Raw genomic sequence first — 19,137 nt, forward strand, 5'->3', positions numbered from 1 at the left:
TTCTTTGGATAAGTAATAAATTCATACTTGAAAATGGTTTGCTTTTGACCTTATAAAACAAAGGTAGAATGCTCTTGTTAAGAGTTCAGGGCAGAAGTAGGTGGAAAGAAATTGTCTCTGCCTCCTGCTAGCTATTCAAGGCATTACCACTTTACTTCTGTTATTTAAAATGCTATTTTATTTTTAACTACTTAATAAGATGCAAGAAAAGGCGAAAGGCGATTTGGAAAGTAGAAACCTGAGAAAGTGAGAATTGGGGTGAGGTTTACTGGAACACGGGCTTCCCTGGTGGCTCAGGTGGTAAGAATCCACCTGAAACATGGGAGACCCAACCCACTCCAGCATTCTTGCCTGGAGAATTTCATGTACAGAGGAGCCTGGCAGGCGACAGTCCACGGGGTCACAAAGAGTCGGACTTGGTCAACACTTTCACTTTCACTTACTGGGACACGGGGCTCCTCTGGAAGAGAAACAGAGCAATTCTGCTGCTGGTAACACCTCAAAGCGGCAGAGTCCCTTCATTTGTAAAACTCTAAAGACGCACGCAAGCATCAGACAGATGTGCAGGCCTCTAGTCCCCAGTGAAGTAGGGTTCCACACAGGCAGCCTTTCGAAGGCCAGACACCCGCCTGCACAGACAGAGCCTGTGGACCCGGCTACAGTGAGCTCCTGAAGGCCATCAGCTCCGTCCTGCAGCTCTGTCTGCTGTCCTTGTCCGTGTACCAGTCACTCCTTTTAAAGAAGCTCCGTGATGGAGTGCTGTGCCGATCTCAGGTGGGGAAAGGAAAGCTGAAAGCCATTCAATAAGTTTTACGTTCTCCATCCTCTCTGCCAGTGAGAGAGAGGGCTGTGGGCCTGCAGTCCTGTCTGCTTTTCCTCCTGCGCACACAGCCAGACCAAAGCCCCCCACTCCAGGTCTCCCACCCCTCACCCTGTGTGGTTGGGTGGGGCCATGCGGCTGAGTTCTGGAATAAGGACTATGGGACTAAGTGATGGGGACCGTTCCCAGGCCTGGTCTCTAACCAACCCTCCCCGCCCACAACCCCCGCCTCCATTCGATGCTCCTGCTCTGGCTTCCTCTGCCCGCCCGCCTGGGTGAAGAGGGCGCTGTGGGGACTCCGGGGCCGCTGAGAACAGCAGAAGCCCTAGGTGACAGGAGGCTGAGTCTGACCCCCTGAATGATGGTGTCAGGCACAGCCCCCCACCCCCACCTCCAGCCAGCCTGCCCTGGAGCATGACACCATGACAATCAACCTGCATTCTGATCGGCCTCGATTTTGTTAGAGAAGTTAGGTTACCATCCTGACATTCCCCTGCCTCATACATCCAAACCAAAGGAAAGCTACCAGAATTATTAAACCACCCCCCAAAGAAAGAACAAAAAGTTTAGCAGCATTAACCTCAGAAAATTAGGAAGTTTGATTTAATTTCAAGTAATTTTGAGGCAGAAAGAACATTGGCTTTGGATGGCAAGCTCGTCAGCTGCTTGGATTCTCTGCTGCCATCTTCACAGTGGCTATTACAATTTGTCAAGATCTTTGGCCTCCTGATATGAAGAACTGACTCATTTGAAAAGATTCTGATGCTGGCAAAAATTGAAGGCAGGAGAAGAAGGGGACGACAGAGGATGAGATGGACAGGAGTTTGAGCAAGCTCCAGGAGTTGCTGATGGACAGGGAGGCCTGGTATGCCGCAGTCCATGGGGTCACAGAGTCGGACATGACTGAACTGAACTGAACTGAGGGGCTAGGAGGAGGACAGGCTGCATATTTTGATTTTTAGTTTTTTAAAGGATTTAGATGTAAGTTGTGTTCGATCATTCTGTGCACAGCACACTCTCACCAGCCTGTGGAAGGCCCCTCAATCTGTCATTTGTTCTCACTTCCATTTTCCCCTTTGCCCTTCAACCCTCCTGCCTGCACCTGTCTCCTTCTCTGCCCTTGTCATGGGCCCGCACCCTTGAATATTTGCAACATTTAGAGAATGTGTGCATGGACAGGCTTCTAGGCAGTTTGCTAACATTTCAGAGCTCTAATATGACTTGCCAAATCACTTTTCAGAAATATTTAAATTCATATTTTACCTCATTTGAATATATGTCCATCATGTTATATATTATGCTTTAAAGTAGCAATTCTTTAGCAACTAATTATACTGAGTTTTCAGTATATGTAGTGACCGATTACACACCTTGTTTGGTGATCTATCTTTTAATATACTTCCTACTTTTCGATGTGGTTTTAGAAATGATATGGACTTGGATTATTTGTGTGTATTTGGGAAAGCAATGTTCAAGAGCCAAAACTATCATGTATGTTGGGTTTTATGCTTAGCCTCCTGAAAAGTTGTCTAGGAACAGGTCTTCTTGACTCTGCAGACATCAAGAGTATTCCTGTTTCTCAAAGGCCAGAACGATCTGCCTCATGCATTATCGCTTCCCAGGTGGTGCTAGTGGCAAAGAACAAGACACACGGGCTTGATCCCTGCGTTGGGACTGTTCCCTGGAGGAGGGCATGGCTACCCACTCCAATATTCTTGCCTGCAGAGTCCCATGGACGGAGGAGTCTGGCAGAGTTATAGTCCATGAGGCTGCAAAGAGTGGGACATGACTGAACAAACTTAGCATCAGTTCAGTAGTCATTCAGTACTATCCGACTTATTGGGACCCCATGGACTGCAGCATGCCAGGCTTCCCTGTCCATCACCAACTCCCAGAGTTTACTCAAACCCATGTCCGTTGAGTTGGTGATGCCATCCAACCATCTCATCCTCTGTTGTCTCCTTCTCCTCCCGCCTTCAATCTTTCCCAGCATCAGGGTCTTTTCCAATGAGCCAGTTCTTCACATCAGGTGGCCAAAGTATTGGAGCTTCAGTTTCAGCATCAGTTCTTCCAAAGAATATTCAGGACTGATCTCCTTTAGGATGGACTGGTTGGATCTTCTTGCAGTCCCAGGGACTCTCAAGAGTCTTCTCCAAGTTCAAAAGCACCAAGTCTTTGGTGCTCAGCTTCCTTTACAGTCCACCTCTCACATCCACACATGACTACTGTATGCTTAGCGTGCACGTATGTAAAATCACTGACCAGACACTTAGGACACTACGGGACTGAGGTCGGTGCGTGTCAGCATAGACATGTCATTCTATGTTACATGAAGACGGGAACTGTATGAAAAGTGGACTGCGAGGAGAAAGGAAACAAAGGGCAAGTGCTGAAGGCAGAGAGGGGGTGCACTCGCGCCCCACATTACAGGGAAGGGGGGAGCTGCCCTGGGACACCCCAAAGCTACAGGACACCTGTGTACCAGGACACACAGTGGACTAGAGGAAAACACAATTTCCAGAGTCTTCATCATGTGAATTCTATTTTTATTTTAGCTGCTCTTTAAAATGTGTCGGCGTGCCAAGTCACTTCAGTCATGTCTGCCTCTCGAGACTCCATGGACTGCAGCCTGCCAGGCTCTTCTGTCCATGGGGATTCTCCAGGCAAGAATATTGGAATGGGTTGCCATGCCCTCCTCCAGGGGATCTTTCACACCCAGGGACTGAATCTGCGTCTGTTATGTCTCCTTCATTGGCAAGTGGGTTCATTCCCACTAATGCCACCTGGGAAGCCTGAATTCTAAAATAAATCTGCCTAAATCCCTGAGACTCCACCAAGGTGGGTGAGTGACACTCCGTGCTAAGAGCAGATCCGCAAAGGGCTTTGGCACTTCAAATTCATTCCTAGTAAGGAATGTAATAACAGTAGATACAGCAAAAACACAGCCAATATTTCACAGTAATTATGAAGTTTTCCCCGAAGCCCTTAACTTCGTGCAAGAGTTTGTCAGAGGCCCTGGAAACAGGCCATTTTGTCCGTGTTTGTCCACCTCTTTTTCAACACCCTTAATGTTTATTGAAAAACCTTATGCTGGATAGAAAGTCATATCACTCGTGGGAAAACAGGTAAGGGCAGTGGGAGTATTTTCAGGCTTATTAATGCTACGATCTCCCATGGAAAATACCTCACTACCCAGAGAACACTCACCTGGAAGAAGTGCTCAAACTTTTAAATGTGGGGCCTCTATCAGATACGACAGCCGGCCCCAGAGGTCCTAATCCAGGCGGCTGCAGGCATGGCCTGGGCACTGCGACTTGTGCCATCTTCGAATTGTGGCATGGAGGAAGCCGACACAACATTGTAAAGCGATTATCCTCCAATTGAAAATTAACAAACAAGCAAACTGCCATGTTATTGAAATGCGCAGTGCAGGCTAAGAAGCACAGTCCAGAGAGAAACAGGGTGGGGGTGGGGAAAAACACAGAGCTTCGGTGCAACCAGGGGTTGAAATCTCAGCTCAACCCTTCCTGACTCTGTGATGCTGCTCACTCAATCCTGCTGCTGCTGCTGCTAAGTCACTTCAGTTGTGTCTGACTCTGCGAGACCCCATAGACGGCAGCCCACCAGGCTCCCCCGTCCCTGGGATTCTCCAGGCAAGAACACTGGAGTGGGTTGCCATTTCCTTCTCCAGTGCAGGAAAGTGAAAAGTGAAAGGAAAGCCACTCAGTCCTGTCTGACTCTGAGTGACCCCATGGACTGCCGCATACTAGGCTCCTTCATCCATGGCATTTTCCAGGCAAGAGTACTGGAGTGGGGTGCCATCTTGTTCTCTGACTCAATCCTACTAAGCCTGTATTTCTTCCTCTGAAAAATACAGAGAATTCCTACTTGTCAAGTTTGCTTCTGGTTTAAATATGAAAAAAGTGCCGCAAATTAGAGACACTCCTCCCCTGATGCTCTTTCCCATAGAGCTTTTAGAGGTATGGCACTTTGGTGTTTACAGGCTTATCGACTTGTACAGTGATTAAGAGCACACTTCTAAAGCCGCAACTAGATGACTAAATAACATCAGTTCAGTTCTGTTCAGTTCAGTTGCTCAGTCGCGTCTGACTCTTTGGAGACCCTATGGACACCAGGGTTCCCTGTCCATCACCAACTTCTGGAGCTTACTCAAACTCATGTCCATGGAGTCAGTGATGCCATCCAACCATCTCATCCTCTGTCATCCCTTTTTCCTCCCGTCTTCAATCCTTCCCAGTATCAGGGTATTTTCCAATGAGCCAGTTCTTCACATCAAGTGGCCAAAGTATTGGAGTTTCAGCTTCAGCGTGAGTCCTTCCAATCCAAGGGACTCTCAAGAGTCTTCTCCAACAGCACAGTTCAAAAGCATCAATTCTTTTGCGCTCAGCTTTCTTGATGGTCCAACTCTCACATCCATACATGACCACTGGAAAAACCACAGCTTTGACTAGACAGACCTTTGTTGCAAAGTGATGTCTCTGCTTTTTAGTATGCTATCTAGTGATAAGGAGGAGAAGGATGAGATGCTGGATGGCATCACCAGCTCGATGCACATGAGTTTGGGTGAACTCTGGGAGTTGGTGATGAATGGGGAGGCGTGGCGTGCTGCGATTCATGGGGTCACAAGGAGTCAGACACGACTGAGCGACTGAACTGAACTGAACTAGTGATTAAGAGCACACTTCTAGAGCCACAGCTAGCTGGATAAATACCGGTTCTGTTACATACCAGCTGCAATACCATGTGCAGTTTAGTTAACTTCTGTGAGCCTCAAAGTCTTCATCTCTAAACTGGAAGAATGACAACATCCAGCCCAACAGGGCTTTGTGGGGATTAAATGAATGTATGTATGTAAGCATCCCAGTGGGACCTTATACAGGGAAAGTACTCAGTAAGGGCTCTAATCATGACTTATTTTTAACTATCAGGGAAACAAAATTCAGCATTCCACTCTTATAAATAGCATAACATAATTTCTGGTCAAATGAGGAGCTCATACAAAAGAAGCAGGATTTCTACTTGAATGGTATTTTGAGGCAGTTTTAATTGTTCATCATAAAAATTATGGCAATGGAAATAGTTGGTTCACTGTTGACTGGTCACACCTTGAAGAAGGCATCTGTCTAAAATAGAGCTTTGAAGGCATTTAGCTTAAGGAGGTTGGAAAAGATTTAGAAGATCAGGTTTGGAACAAAGAACATCTTATTACAGACATTTTGAGGGTAAGGGGTGTTGGACTTTTATGCAGATATGGTGGATTTACATGGATACTGTTAGCTGGACATTTGGTATGTGAGTCACACAGCAACAGAAATAACTGCTTTATCTAGCTCTCTTGTGGCTTATATGGAACCAGTGTAATTTGAAAAATATTTAATTGTTTGCTAATTCTACTTACAGTCTCTACTTTTTGATATATAGTTAATAGTCCCAGAAAACTGATCTGTGTTAATCTGTGTTTTTTACTCACGTGTGTGTGTTTTAGTTGCTGGGTCCTGTCCGACTCTTTGTGACCCCATGGACTGTAGCCCACTAAGCTCCTCCATCCATGGGATTTTCTAGTCAAGAATACTGGAGTGGGTTGCCATTTCCTTCTCCAGGGGATCTTCCCGACCCAGGGATTGAATCCAGGTTTCCTGCATTGCAGGCAGACTCTTTACCGTCTGAGCCACCAGGGAAGTAAAAAACTGACATTTTACTCATCATGTCACTATTTAAACCCTAATGAATGGCTTGTTCCCCAGGTTCTGGATATACTAAATAATGGATTTTAAGGAAAGGGCTGTTTTGTATAGATTTGGGGAGGTGTGAGGGTTGAATAGCTGCATTTACCACAAACTGAGGAAGAACAATCTCAAACAGGGCTGTGCAAGAGACAGACACCTATTTGACGTCATACCCATGTCACTCTAACAAAATAACACATGCGTTTTGTGAGCATCAAAGTAGGAATACAACCACCATGCAAATCCAAATTTTATTTACCAGTGAGACTCCCATTTATCTCTTCATGTGAAACCCACAGCCAGAAAACTGAAGGAGTGAATTCAAGCTGCATGTCCACTGTGAGAATATTCATCACTTGTGGTTAGATAGGACCTTCATAGTTAAATAGGCTTCCCTGATAGCTCAGCTGGTCAAGAATCCACCTGCAATGCGGGGGACGTGGGTTTGATCCCTGGGTTGGCAAGATCCTCTGGAGGAGGGAAAGGCTACCCACTCCAGTATTCTGGCCTGGGGAATCCCATGGACTGTACAGTCCATGGGGTTGCAAAGAGTTGGACACGACTGAGCCACTTTCACTTCCACTTCGTAGTTAAAAGGAAGGGATAAACTGGGAGTTTGGGATGGACACATACAGACTACTATATCTAAAACAGATGATCAACAAGAACCTAGTGTAGAAGGACAGGGAGCTCTGCTCAATATCTTGTAATAACCTAAATCGGAAAAAAATTTGAAAAAATATATATATATAACTGAATCATTTTGCAGTACACCTGAAACACAACATTGTTCAATTATACTTTAATATAGAATAAAAATTAAGAAAGTTATGAATTTATCAGTAAATGCCCTTTGCTTCTATAAACTAATCTTGCTTTAATTTTCTTGGAAGAACTATAATCCGCAAGAAAGCTAGTCGTCATCACAGGGTCCTAAAACCATTTGACAAGGCGTTTTAAACTGACGTGGTGTAAAGGCACATCTCTTCAGGGAAACCAACAAGATGTGCTCCCAAGTGTCCAAAGCCAGTGATAACCCTGGGTCTGACGCTTGCGGTCCAGTCGTTTTACACGGACCTGTGAGGTCGTCCAAGGGCAGGCAAGAAGATGCTTCACAGCACCCTGCTACACGGGACCAGTAACACACTGACCCTACTGTGTGGATCTGGTGTAGACGCTGAGCCTTGCTGGAGTAATCCAGCTCCCAGGAAGACGCCCTTTCAGTACATTCTCAGTTCCCTTATGGAAACGAACCATGATTTTTTGCTTTTCATACATACTAAGTTTTATTTATAAGACTCTTAGATGTTAATTAACCTAACTTTTTAATTAACCCCACCTTGGGAGCAGACTGTGCCATGGAAATAACATGAGTTTGATAAATTCTTGTTTCTGATAGTCTGCTGTTTCTATTTATAGTTCAAAAAGCTTTGATTTTCCATTTCTGTTAACTTTCTACTTTATAGTACGTGTGTTGTTTCATGCTGAGAGTCAAGTCAAAGTCAAATAAACCAAGGGGAAAAGATGGCCAGACAGCTGGAGAGGTGAGTAATGCTTGATAATTGGCTGATTTTATGCATTAAATAGCAGGAAACATCAACCTACAGTTAAATATATTGTAAAAAATAAATAAATAAAATAAAGAATGTTTAAATACATGCTCTTTTGTCAGTATACACATACATGCACAGGTACATTTTATACATACTGTGGGAATACATGCTTATGTAGCAACAAAATAACAAAAGCCAATATTTACCACACGCCCAGCGTCTTCAGCATTTAACTGAAAAGTGCTTTATGTGGCATTATTTTAATTCATCTACATAAGAGCGGATAAGCTAGATGTTATTGTACTGCCCCTGTTTTACCTTAAAGTGAAACTGAGGCAAATCAAGGTTAAGTAACTTGCCCTAAATCACACAGGGAGTGAGTCTCAGAGTCAGGATTTGAATTTGGCTTCTCCAGTGTTTTGTCCACATCCAAGGATATGTGTAAGCGACTCACCGGTTTATGGCAGTCCATATTAGGGCCTATACTGGTATTTCATACCTTGGTCTGCAAATCAAATAATCGCATGTCATGAACTGTACGGGGGACATCCTGAGGGGCAGGGGAGTCCTATGACACAGGCTCCTAGAAAGCCTTGCTTTATCAGATCCCTTTTGGAGAGCATTATCTGCAGGCAATGGCACCCGACTCCAGTACCCTTGCCTGGAAAATCCCATGGACGGAGGAGCCTGGTGGGCTGCAGTCCATGGGGTTGCGAAGAGTCAGACACGACTGAGCGATGTCACTTTCACTTTTCACTTCCATGCATTGGAGAAGGAAACGGCAACCCACTCCAGTGTTCTTGCCTGGAGAATCCCAGGGACAGAGGAGCCTGGTAGGCTGCCATCTATGGGGTCACAGTCGGACACGACTGAAGCGATTTAGCAGCAGCAGCAGCAGCAGCAGCATCTGCCCTTGGCTAAAAGAATTAGGGACGAATTCTCTCATGTTCACCCAACCAGCTCTGTTAAAATACTTAAGTGACTTTAAAAGGCTCGAGCTTCTTGCAGAGAAACCATTAATTAAAGATAGCACTAAGCAAGTAAAGCAGAAGCCAAAGAAGAGAACAGTGGTCCTCAACACTGTGAGGAACTATTACCCTTAACAGGGCACTTCATCTTCTGATTACAATAAGCTCTGAGATATAAACTGAGGAAGGTCTGAAGCTATGACACACAGCACGGCATTTAGAAACTAAGCAAGTAATAAATGTGAGGAGCACCTCTGCTGAGCGAACAGTCAAGACAATTCAGGTTGTCTTTTACAACAGCAAGAAACTACAATAGCATCAGAAGACCTGTTTTCAGGTAACATGTCAAATATTGATAATATAATTTGAGTCCTCAAATTATAAAATAAAGAAGGCTGGAATAATACACGGCAAGTAATACAGTGACGAGCTGAACTGCGTTTTGTTATGAGTGAGCACTTTTGGAGACACATATTAAAGCACCAGAGGATGTGAAGAAGCAAGCCTCGGCATGAACTGCGCAGTGTAGGAGGTTTACCACCCAGCAGAACCGCTGTTTCCAGCCTGTCTCAGTTTGTGGTTATTTGCTACATTCTCTTTTAATAACAAAATGTACAGATAGGCAGCTTTCTGCCTCCTGTTAAACATGAAAGCAAAGATGTGTTAGAGAAGATTCTTTCTCAATGGTAAGTGGCCTTTTAAAAAACAAAAGCAAGACTTTATGGAATATTACATTTATATGGTAATAAAGTAGATATAGTCACTAAAATATTTGAAAGGATTCCCCCCAAAAAAACATGCAAAGTAAGCATATTTAAAACTCATTCATTCCCTACCTCATTCACAGTTAAAATGAAGAAGACGAACTCAGGAATGCATAGAGTTATAAAAATGTCATTAACACAGTTAATGTAAAAAAATGGTATTTAAAAGATAACTAACCATAGTAAATTCATATAATGCATTTCAATGAGATACAGCTTAACCAGGCAAATATTTTATTTCACTTAGAAGCTGTCAGTTATCCTTTGGCAAAGAAATAGCAAAGTAAAAGCTAGTTGACACACATTCGTTATAAAAATATGAGAGACTGAACCTCGTTAGCTTTTCCTGCTGCTGTAAGGGACTGTCAAATGTGTCCTATATAGAAAATACTTGTAAAGAAAAAAAAAAATATAATATATTCACTTAGCCTATCCCTTGATAAAAAGGTGAGATTTTTTTAAGTGATGGAGAAAAAGAAGTGTAAAAGGATCTTAAACTTAAGATACTCAGCCTCGTTCAAAATAAGAAAAAATATGCATGTGGAAATGCCATTTTTGCAAAGGTAAGATTGGAAAGTGGCCCCCAAAGGCCTGTGGCTGCTCTGTTGGTGAGGTGGTGTGGGACCTGCTGCTCTTACACGTCACTGGTGAGAATGGAAGACAGCACACTTTTGGGGAGAAGAGTTTGGAAACATAAAAATAAATACATATTTTTCCCTTCAATACAGCAGTTCCACTCTAGGAATCCATCTCAGTGATACTCTGATCAAGACTATGAAAATACACGTGTATACAAGTCTATTGGTTGTACCAATATTTGTAATAAAAAAAAAAATGAAAACTAAGTGTTTACCATATGGGAACAGTAAAGTATAACCACCAAATGGAATTCAATAATGCTACTTTTTCTGTGAAGAAAATATACACATATTACTAGGGAGAGATATACAGAATATATAATGTACAGTTTAAAAAAAAAAGGAAGGTGGAGACAGATATGCACAGTATTCTACTTTTTACTTAAGATTCAAATCTCTTCAATATCTATATCATCTATAATCTGTTTATGCGTTTTAAAATGGGAGCTTTTTCAAATAGAGGTCTACACATAGAGAAAGGAATATTCAAGAGAATGGAAATAAAATTTGTATTTCTTTGAACATAATTATTTCATAGCTTTGATTTTGGAATCATGTTAATATTTTATATAAATATAAAAATATAAACTATGAAAACAAAATACATTTTAAAATAGTTAAAAATATGTGTGAAATTGGTGACATAATTATACAGTCACTGTACATGACTCTATATCCCTATAACAATATGCCCTAATGACAAAATAAACTGCTTTAACACTGTGTTCAGTAATCACACTTTGGTGATGGTGTTGGTATTCTGAAACAGATACTACTGTATACGTATTATGAAATGAGACAAATGAGTAATTATGTTAATATCACTCAGAAATGAGATTTTTTTGCTAAGTGAGGAAGCAATGACAGTTTTAAGATCAGTGACTTCAAGTAAGAATTCCATAACCCTGGATATAAAGTGAAAATGTCAGTACAAATGCAGTTTTCACCTTTTAAAAAATGCATGTCTCCTAGCTCTTTCAGCTCGGCCTAGAAAGAGTGACCAACCTCGTAATAGTGAGCACACCCAGCACTAGGGCTGTGATTTCTAAAGCCATTTCCTATTTTTAAAGGAACCAGACCCCCTGCCACACTCCATATATAGAAATCAACTTAAAAGGAATCAATGACCTAAATATAAGAGCTAAGCTATTAGAAAAAGCATAGGGGTAAATCTTCATGAAATGGGATTTGGGACTATATTCTAAAGTTTGACATCAAAGGCACAAGCAACAAAAAATATAAATTGGACTTTATCAAAATTTAAAACTTTTGTGTATCAAAGGACATTGTAAAGAAAGTGAAAAGACTCAGAATGGGGGAAATGCTTGCAAGTCATGTAACGGTGAGGCCCTAGCATCCAGAATAAATAAAGAGCTCTTACAACAACTAAAAGACAAACGACCCAATGAAAAACAGGCCGAGGACTTGAACAGACGTTTCTCCAGAGAAGATGTACAAGTGGCAAGTGAGCATGTGAGAAGCTTCACCATCAGTGGTCATTAAGGAAACACACATCAAAACCATGAGACGCCACTTTATATTTAATAAGATGGCTACTTAAAAAATAGAAAAATTTAATAGCAAGTGTTGGTGAGAATGTGGAGAAATAAGAACCCTTCTACGCTGGTAGTGGAAATGTAAAATGACGAAGCGGCTGTGGGAGACAGTTTGTTGGTTCCTTACGAGGTAGAATTACCATATAATCCCAAAACTGCACTCCAAGAGAAATGAACACATACGTCCAGACAGAAACAAGTATCCAATGTCTGCAACAGCATCATTCATAACAGCCAAAAGACAGAAAGAATGCACACCAATGGATGGATGGATCAATAAGTTATGGTATGTCCATATAATGAAATATTATTCAGCCACAAAAATAACGAAGTACGGGTCCTTATCACAACTTGGATGAATGTCAACAACATGCCAAGTGAAAAAGGCAGACACAAAAGGTCACAGATTTTGTGATTCCTTTTATATGAAATATTTAGAATGGGCAAGTCCATAGAGACAAAAAAAAAAAAAAAAAAAACACATGTAGTGCTTGCCAAATGATGGGGGAAATAGAGAATGGGAAGTGACTACTTAATGGATATAGAATATTATTATGGAGTGATGAAAAAGTTTTGAAACTAGAAAGAGGTGGTGGTCACTGCATAACAATATTAAAGCAAAAAATGCCACTGAATTGTACACTTTAAAATGGTTAATTGTATGTTATGTGAATTTCACCTCATTAAAAAAATACATCTAATGATAATGATATAGCACAAGTAAAGGATGTCTTGAAATGTTGGAAGATATAAAGCTTTTAAACAGATATTTCAGCTTTGTATCATTCTTTCTTTTTAAATACATGTTCTTTCATATAATATTTATGTAGGTGTTCAAAATTTTTAGCAATAGAGGTGTATGATAAAAAATTGCTCTAAATCCAGGTTAATAAATTTCTACTTCTCAGGGTGAATTGATAGACATACTTTGTATACATTGGCTGAATAATATTTTAAAATTTATTTTCAATGCCTTTATGTAGATTATACATTTTCTAGTTCAACACGGGTCCTTCAAACCCTAGGGTTTTATATTGTGATTCAAACATTAATCTTCTTGCCCAACCATGATCAAATAGATTCTGGAGTTCCAATTCCTCATTAGGGAATTGGGTATATTTAAGATAGTTTTATATCAACAGTTCTCCTTTTTCTGTTCTTAATCAATTAGAAATGGAGGAAACAGTGGTAGACTTACCCACACAAGGCAGAGAGTAGCCAAGCTGCGGGTCGTGGACAAACTGCCGATCATTGAGTCTGGTCACGCAGTACAGGTGGAAACAGTCCAAGCAGATCACGTGGCGGTGTGTGCACTGGAAAACCAGGACGGGACTCCTGCAGAGGCAAAGACATTTCCTCTAGTCCTCCTCAGGCTGGAGATGCAACGTGCGGCCTAGGACACTTTCCGGAATCTTGTAGGGTCGCTTAGGGCATGCTCCATGAGGAGAACTGTGCTGCTAAGCCCTGGGCTCACACATATCAATGCTAACTCTGCAAAACTGGAAACACCTTGCAAACTATGATTTTCTTAACTTTTATTTTTCATACAACCATATTGACCAATCAGCTATTTAAATCCAAGTTCAGATACAAGCTCTTTCTAGAAGGCTTTGACTTATAATACCCAATTAACTTACTCATCATGCCATCCACTTACATATATTTCTAATGATTCACTATTCCATCATGATATTGTTATGTTTCTCTTCTCTTGTAAGACTATGATCTCTGTGAAAGTAGACACTGAGTCTACTTGATATTCATATTCTCATAGCACTAGGCCTTGTAAGATTTTAAATAAATGATCCTTGAATTTAGCTATAATATTAAACAGTATATAAACCCAAACTTCCTCCAAGTCAAAAGAAAAATTATCAAAGCATGTTAAAGAGTCATTCATATCTCATTGGCAAATAGAAAAGTAGAATTTAGAAATAAAAGATTATCTAACAGAGATTCCTCTATGACAAGATTTTGTCTATTATGCTCCCCCAATCTAGTCAAATACTCAATTTCTTAAAGTTAGGGGAGTACTAATAAATCAATATATATAAGTCCTAAAAAGTTTGGTCTTCCTTAAAAGACCACAGAAAAAAATCTGCCAAGTAACCACGATTTTTTTTTTTTTACTAGTAAATCAACTGCATGAATTTATGACAAAAAGGAGACAAAAATAATATATTAATTTGAGATCAGCCCCAAGGCAATTTTAATAGTAAGAAAGTCATTAGATTTTATCTTGATAAACCTATTTTCTAAGTGACGATAACAAACTACAAAATATTTTTCATTTCATACCCAGTTCTTAACAGAGAAAAGCTCTTCCCCTAAAAATAAGAGAACAGAAGATAACTTCATAATAGTTTACAATATTTTAAAAATTTTGTTTTCCTACTTATTTCAAAACAATATATAACACACAAAAAAAGTGGAAAGGAAACCTTGGTATTTTAGTGTCTTGAGCCAATAGGATGATGGTCAATCCGTCTGAGTCAGAGCGTCACTGAGGTTTTCATGTGCTTCCATTTCCCTGCTCTGAGCCCACTGACAGCCCCTCAGGGCCATTTCCATTCCCGGGGCCTTTTTCAATTGGGTATTGACTGTGTTCTGAATTTTCAGCCTCCTCCCTTCTAACAGCCTCCCCACTAAAGACGATGAAATACAATGCTTGCCTGTTTCTAGGAGCAGAATCAGGCTTGCACACACGTACAAGTCACACACACCTTACCCCCTCTAGACGACCCTATGGGCCTGCCATATTTACCTCGTTCTTTCAGGACTACGTTCTGTGAAAAAGGTTATTCATTCTGATTTTAGCAACGTGGTTGACTCAGCCTTTACAGACCCCTGATGTGCTATCAATACAGAGAAACACTGGAGAAACTATGAGAGCGTTTATAAAAATCTGCCTATATATAACTAGGTTAAAAAAAAAGCTTGGCAATTACCAGATAGAAGAAAAATAGAAAGAAAACTTATATAAAAGCCAAAGCAGTCAGTATGGACTGTGGACTCTGGCAGGGTCCCAGAGAGATGTTAAGATGCGTGGCATGTAGCCACTCGTCTAGCAAATATATTCTTTCCATCCCTATTAATAGAAGGAAGAATAGAAAGCGTTCTCTTTCATGTCTAGACAACAGTACACATTTATAGTTTTGCCTTTCAGTTAAAATATGTTTCAGTTAAAATAAGTCCAAAAGAACTTACACCACTTTGTCAACTCATAGAACATCAGTTGCTCTGCTTTAGAGATCTCTTCAAGAAAATCAGAGATACCAAGGGAGCATTTCATGCAAAGATGAGCACAATAAAGGACAGAAATGGTAAGGACCAAACAGAAGCAGGAGAGGTAAGAGGAGGTGGCCAGAATACACAGAAGAAGGGTACAAAAAAGGTCTTAATGACCCAGATAAGCATGATGGTGTGGTCACTCACTCACAGCCAGGCATCCTGGAGTGTGAAATCAAGTGGGTCTTAGGAAGCATCACTACAAGCAAAGCTAGTGGAGGTGATGGAATTCCAATTGAGCTATTTCAAATCCTAAAAGATGATTCTGTGAAAGTGCTGCACTCAATATGCCAGCAAATTTGGAAAACTCAGCAGTGGCCACAAGACTGGAAAAGGTCAGTTTTCATTCCAATCCCAAAGAAGGGCAATGCCAAAGAAAGTTCAAGCTACCACACAATTGCACTCATTTCACATGCTAGCAAGGTAATGCTCAAAACCCTTCAAGCTAACCTTAACAGTACATGGACTTCCCTATTGGCTCAGACAGTAAAGCATCTGCCTACAGTGTGGGAGACCCAGGTTCAATCCCTGGGTTGGGAAGATCTCCTGGAGAAGGAAATGGCAACCCACTCTAGTATTCTTGCCTGGAAAATCCCATGGATGGAGGAACCTGGTAGGCTACAATCCATGGGTAGCAAAGAGCTGGATATGACTGAGCGACTTCACTTCGCTTAACAGTTCGTGAACTGAGAACTACCATATGTACAAGCCGGATTTAGAAAAGGCAGAGGAACCAGAGATCAAATTGCCAACATCCATTGTACTATACACGAGAATTCCAGAAAAACATCTACTTCTGCTTCGTTGACTATACTAAAGCCTTTGATTGTGTGATCACAACAAACTGTGGAAAATTCTTAAAGTAATGGAAATACCAGACCACCTTACCTGCCTCCTGTGAAACCTGTATGCAGGTCAAGAAGCAACGGTTAGAACCGGACATGGAAAAATGCACTGGTTCCAAATTGGGAACTGTTTATTGTCAAGGCTGTATATTGTTACCCTGCTTATTTACCTTTTATGCAGAGTGTATGCTAAGTGACTTGTCATGTTTGACTCTTTGTGACCCCATGGACTATAGCCCGCCAGGTTCCTCTGTCCATGGGTTTCTCCAGGCAAGAATACTGGAGTGGGTTGCCGTGCCCTTGTCCAGGGGATCTTCCCAAACCAGCAATCGAACTTGCGTCTCTTACGTCTCCTGCATTGGCAGGTGAGTTCTTTAGCGCCACGTGGGAAGCCCCTATGCAGAGCACGTCATGCAAAATGCTGGTCTGGATGATCACAAGCTGGAATCAAGACTGCTGGGAGAAATATCAACAATCTCAGAGATGCAGATGACACCATGCTAACAGCAGAAAATGAAGAAGAATGAAAGAGCCCCTTGATGAAGGTGAAAGAGGAGAGTGAAAAAAGTTAGCACTCTTTAGCAGCTGAGAAAAGTCTTTGGAGGTCATTTTAATACATCTGACATGAGTTACTAAGGAATAGGACCACATTGTGCTGGCGGATCTAGGAGTGGAAATGAGGAGATGGATATGAGTGACATTTCTGAGGAGGACCTGCCAGGACCTATATTCTTGTGGGTCTTTTTCTTCCTTCTGACATTCCTCTGTGCCCTTTGCTCTGACTGCACATAAATGTTAATTGACCAATCCAGAAAATGATTTTACCCCAGTGAGCCAGGTTACAGAGAAGTTAATCAAAAGCTAAATAAAGTTCCCAACATATATAAAAAAATCACAGACAAATGCTGCACTTGACATGACTTCAGAGTTATTTGTAAGCAACGATGTCCCTGCTTTTATTAAAGGAGTGATCCAAAGACCCTTTATTCAAAAAGCAGAACTATCATATGACATCTGTGTGTGTGTGTGTGTGTGTGTGTTAGTCACTCAGTCGTGTCTGAGTCTTAGTGACGCATGGACTGTAGCCCGCCAGGCTCCTCTGTCCGTGGGATTCTCCAGGCAAGAATCCTAGAGTGGGCTGCCGTTTCCTTCTCCAGACATCTCTTATATGTGGAATCTAAAAGAAACTATATGAATGAAGTTACTTGCAAAACAGAAAGTGACTCACCGACTTAGAAAATGAGTTTATGGTTGCCAGGGGAGGGGCAGTCAGGGACGTTGGGAAGGTCATGTAAACATCGCTTTATTTAAAACGGATAACCAACAAGGACATATGGTACAGCACATGGAGCTCTGCTCAGTGTCATGTGCCAGCCGGATGGAGAGGGCGAGAGTGGATGCAGGTAAGTGCATGGCTGAGTCCCTTATCTGTTTACCTGTAATCACCACAACATTGCTAATTGGCTATACCCCAGTACAAAATGTTTTTGGTGTTTATTTTAATAAAAGTATTAAGCATAATTGAGAGAGTCCTAGTAAAACAGTGAGGCATTCACATACAGGACAGAAAGTAGAAGACTGTTCCACAGTCATCTGAACATTGAAACTCGTGTAAAATTAGTTCTCTAGTACCTACAAAATGGTACCCATTTTTTTTTTTCATAGTTTTCTGATAAAATGCACAGTTTTCTACCTCATCCGTTTTCTCTCTTTTCACACACACACACTTGATCTCCTTTACGTTCCCTCTCTCTGCCAAAACCTCTCCATCTCTATCTGATTTTTTGTCACAGATACATTTTCATGTATACCCACTAAGAGAGAGGCTGTGGTTCCAGCTTCTCAAATGAACGTGACATATACTGAATGCAATGTGCCAAAAATTTCAAGATATGTAAAGCTAAGGCAGCAAGTCTAGACTCTAAAGAAAACGAAAATCTAACAGAGCAGGTAGGGAAGGGACACACGTAAGCGTAACACAGGGCAGAATATTTGAAGTTATGCTAAAGATTAGGAAACGGTAAGCAGCCTCTAAGATGCTCCCCCAAATCCCCACCACCTGGTCTTCATGCTTTCGTGTACTTTGCTCCCACATTATATGAAGTGACCTGCTTGAACTGCAGGGAAAATGCAGAAATCCCAACATGGGACTTCCAGGACTAGACCGGAAAAGACACAAACCGCCTGTGCTCTCTCCCGGGTCACCGGCTCTGAGCAAAGAGAACGGCCACGTTGTGAGGGTCCTCGAGCAGTCTGTGGAGGCGTCCACACTCATGTCCATCGAGTCGGTGATGCCATCCAGCCATCTCATCCTCTGTCGTCCCCTTCTCCTCCTGCCCCCAATCCCTCCCAGCATCAGAGTCTTTCCCAATGAGTCAACTCTTCATATGAGGTGGCCAAAGTTCTGGAGTTTCAGCTTTAGCATCATTCCTTCCAAAGAAATCCCAGGGCTTATCTCCTTCAGAATGGACTGGTTGGATCTCCTTGCAGTCCAAGGGACTCTCAAGAATCTTCTCCAACACCACAGTTGAAAAGCGTAAGCTTTGTGATGTGTTTTTTATGCAGTGCTATACGACTAACACAGGCACAGAGGAGGAAGAGATCATGTTCAGACAATAGGTAGGAAAAGAATTCATGAATGTAGTGGCGTTTAAAGGAGGATCAAGATTCCAGCACGTGGACCTAGAGAAAACATTCCAGGTCTACAGAAGAGAGGGAAAGTACAGAGCATGGAAGGTGACCGCTAAGTTACGTAGTACAGCTGGTTTATTCCTTGACCCCAGCAAAAAGCAAAATTAAGAGAAATATTATGTTTAGCAATAGTAGAACTTGAAATGCAACAAAAACCCATGAATATTAGAATAAAAATGTTAAGTATAAAATCATTGAGGAGTTTAAAAAGTGCAATTTCCTCACTGGAAGGAGAAAATTAGCTCTCAGATTGAGCTAACATTTGAC

General features: G+C 41.6%; 1 protein-coding gene across 43 annotated transcripts in view; it reads right to left on the minus strand.

Annotated features, from left to right (window-relative positions):
* PRKN (parkin RBR E3 ubiquitin protein ligase) overlaps positions 1–19,137 on the minus strand; it is a 1,227,412-nt gene that overhangs the window by 438,775 nt on the left and 769,500 nt on the right. For 38 of the 43 annotated variants that reach the window (XM_086318619.1, XM_086318629.1, XM_086318660.1 and 35 more), the window contains one exon: positions 13,245–13,381. The exons of 3 other annotated variants lie outside the window; for them this stretch is intronic. In XM_086318619.1, the coding sequence (XP_086174745.1) occupies positions 13,245–13,381 (137 nt within the window). Of the gene's footprint in view, positions 1–216; positions 461–8,641; positions 9,038–13,244; positions 13,382–19,137 lie in introns of those variants that run through there. 2 more of the 43 variants (XM_086318635.1, XM_086318643.1) reach the window with 2 other exon arrangements.

Source organism: Bos grunniens, chromosome 9 (assembly GCF_055505025.1).
Source record: "Bos grunniens cultivar Pamir isolate PY7600 chromosome 9, Bosgru_T2T1.0, whole genome shotgun sequence".
NCBI lineage: Eukaryota > Metazoa > Chordata > Mammalia > Artiodactyla > Bovidae > Bos > Bos grunniens.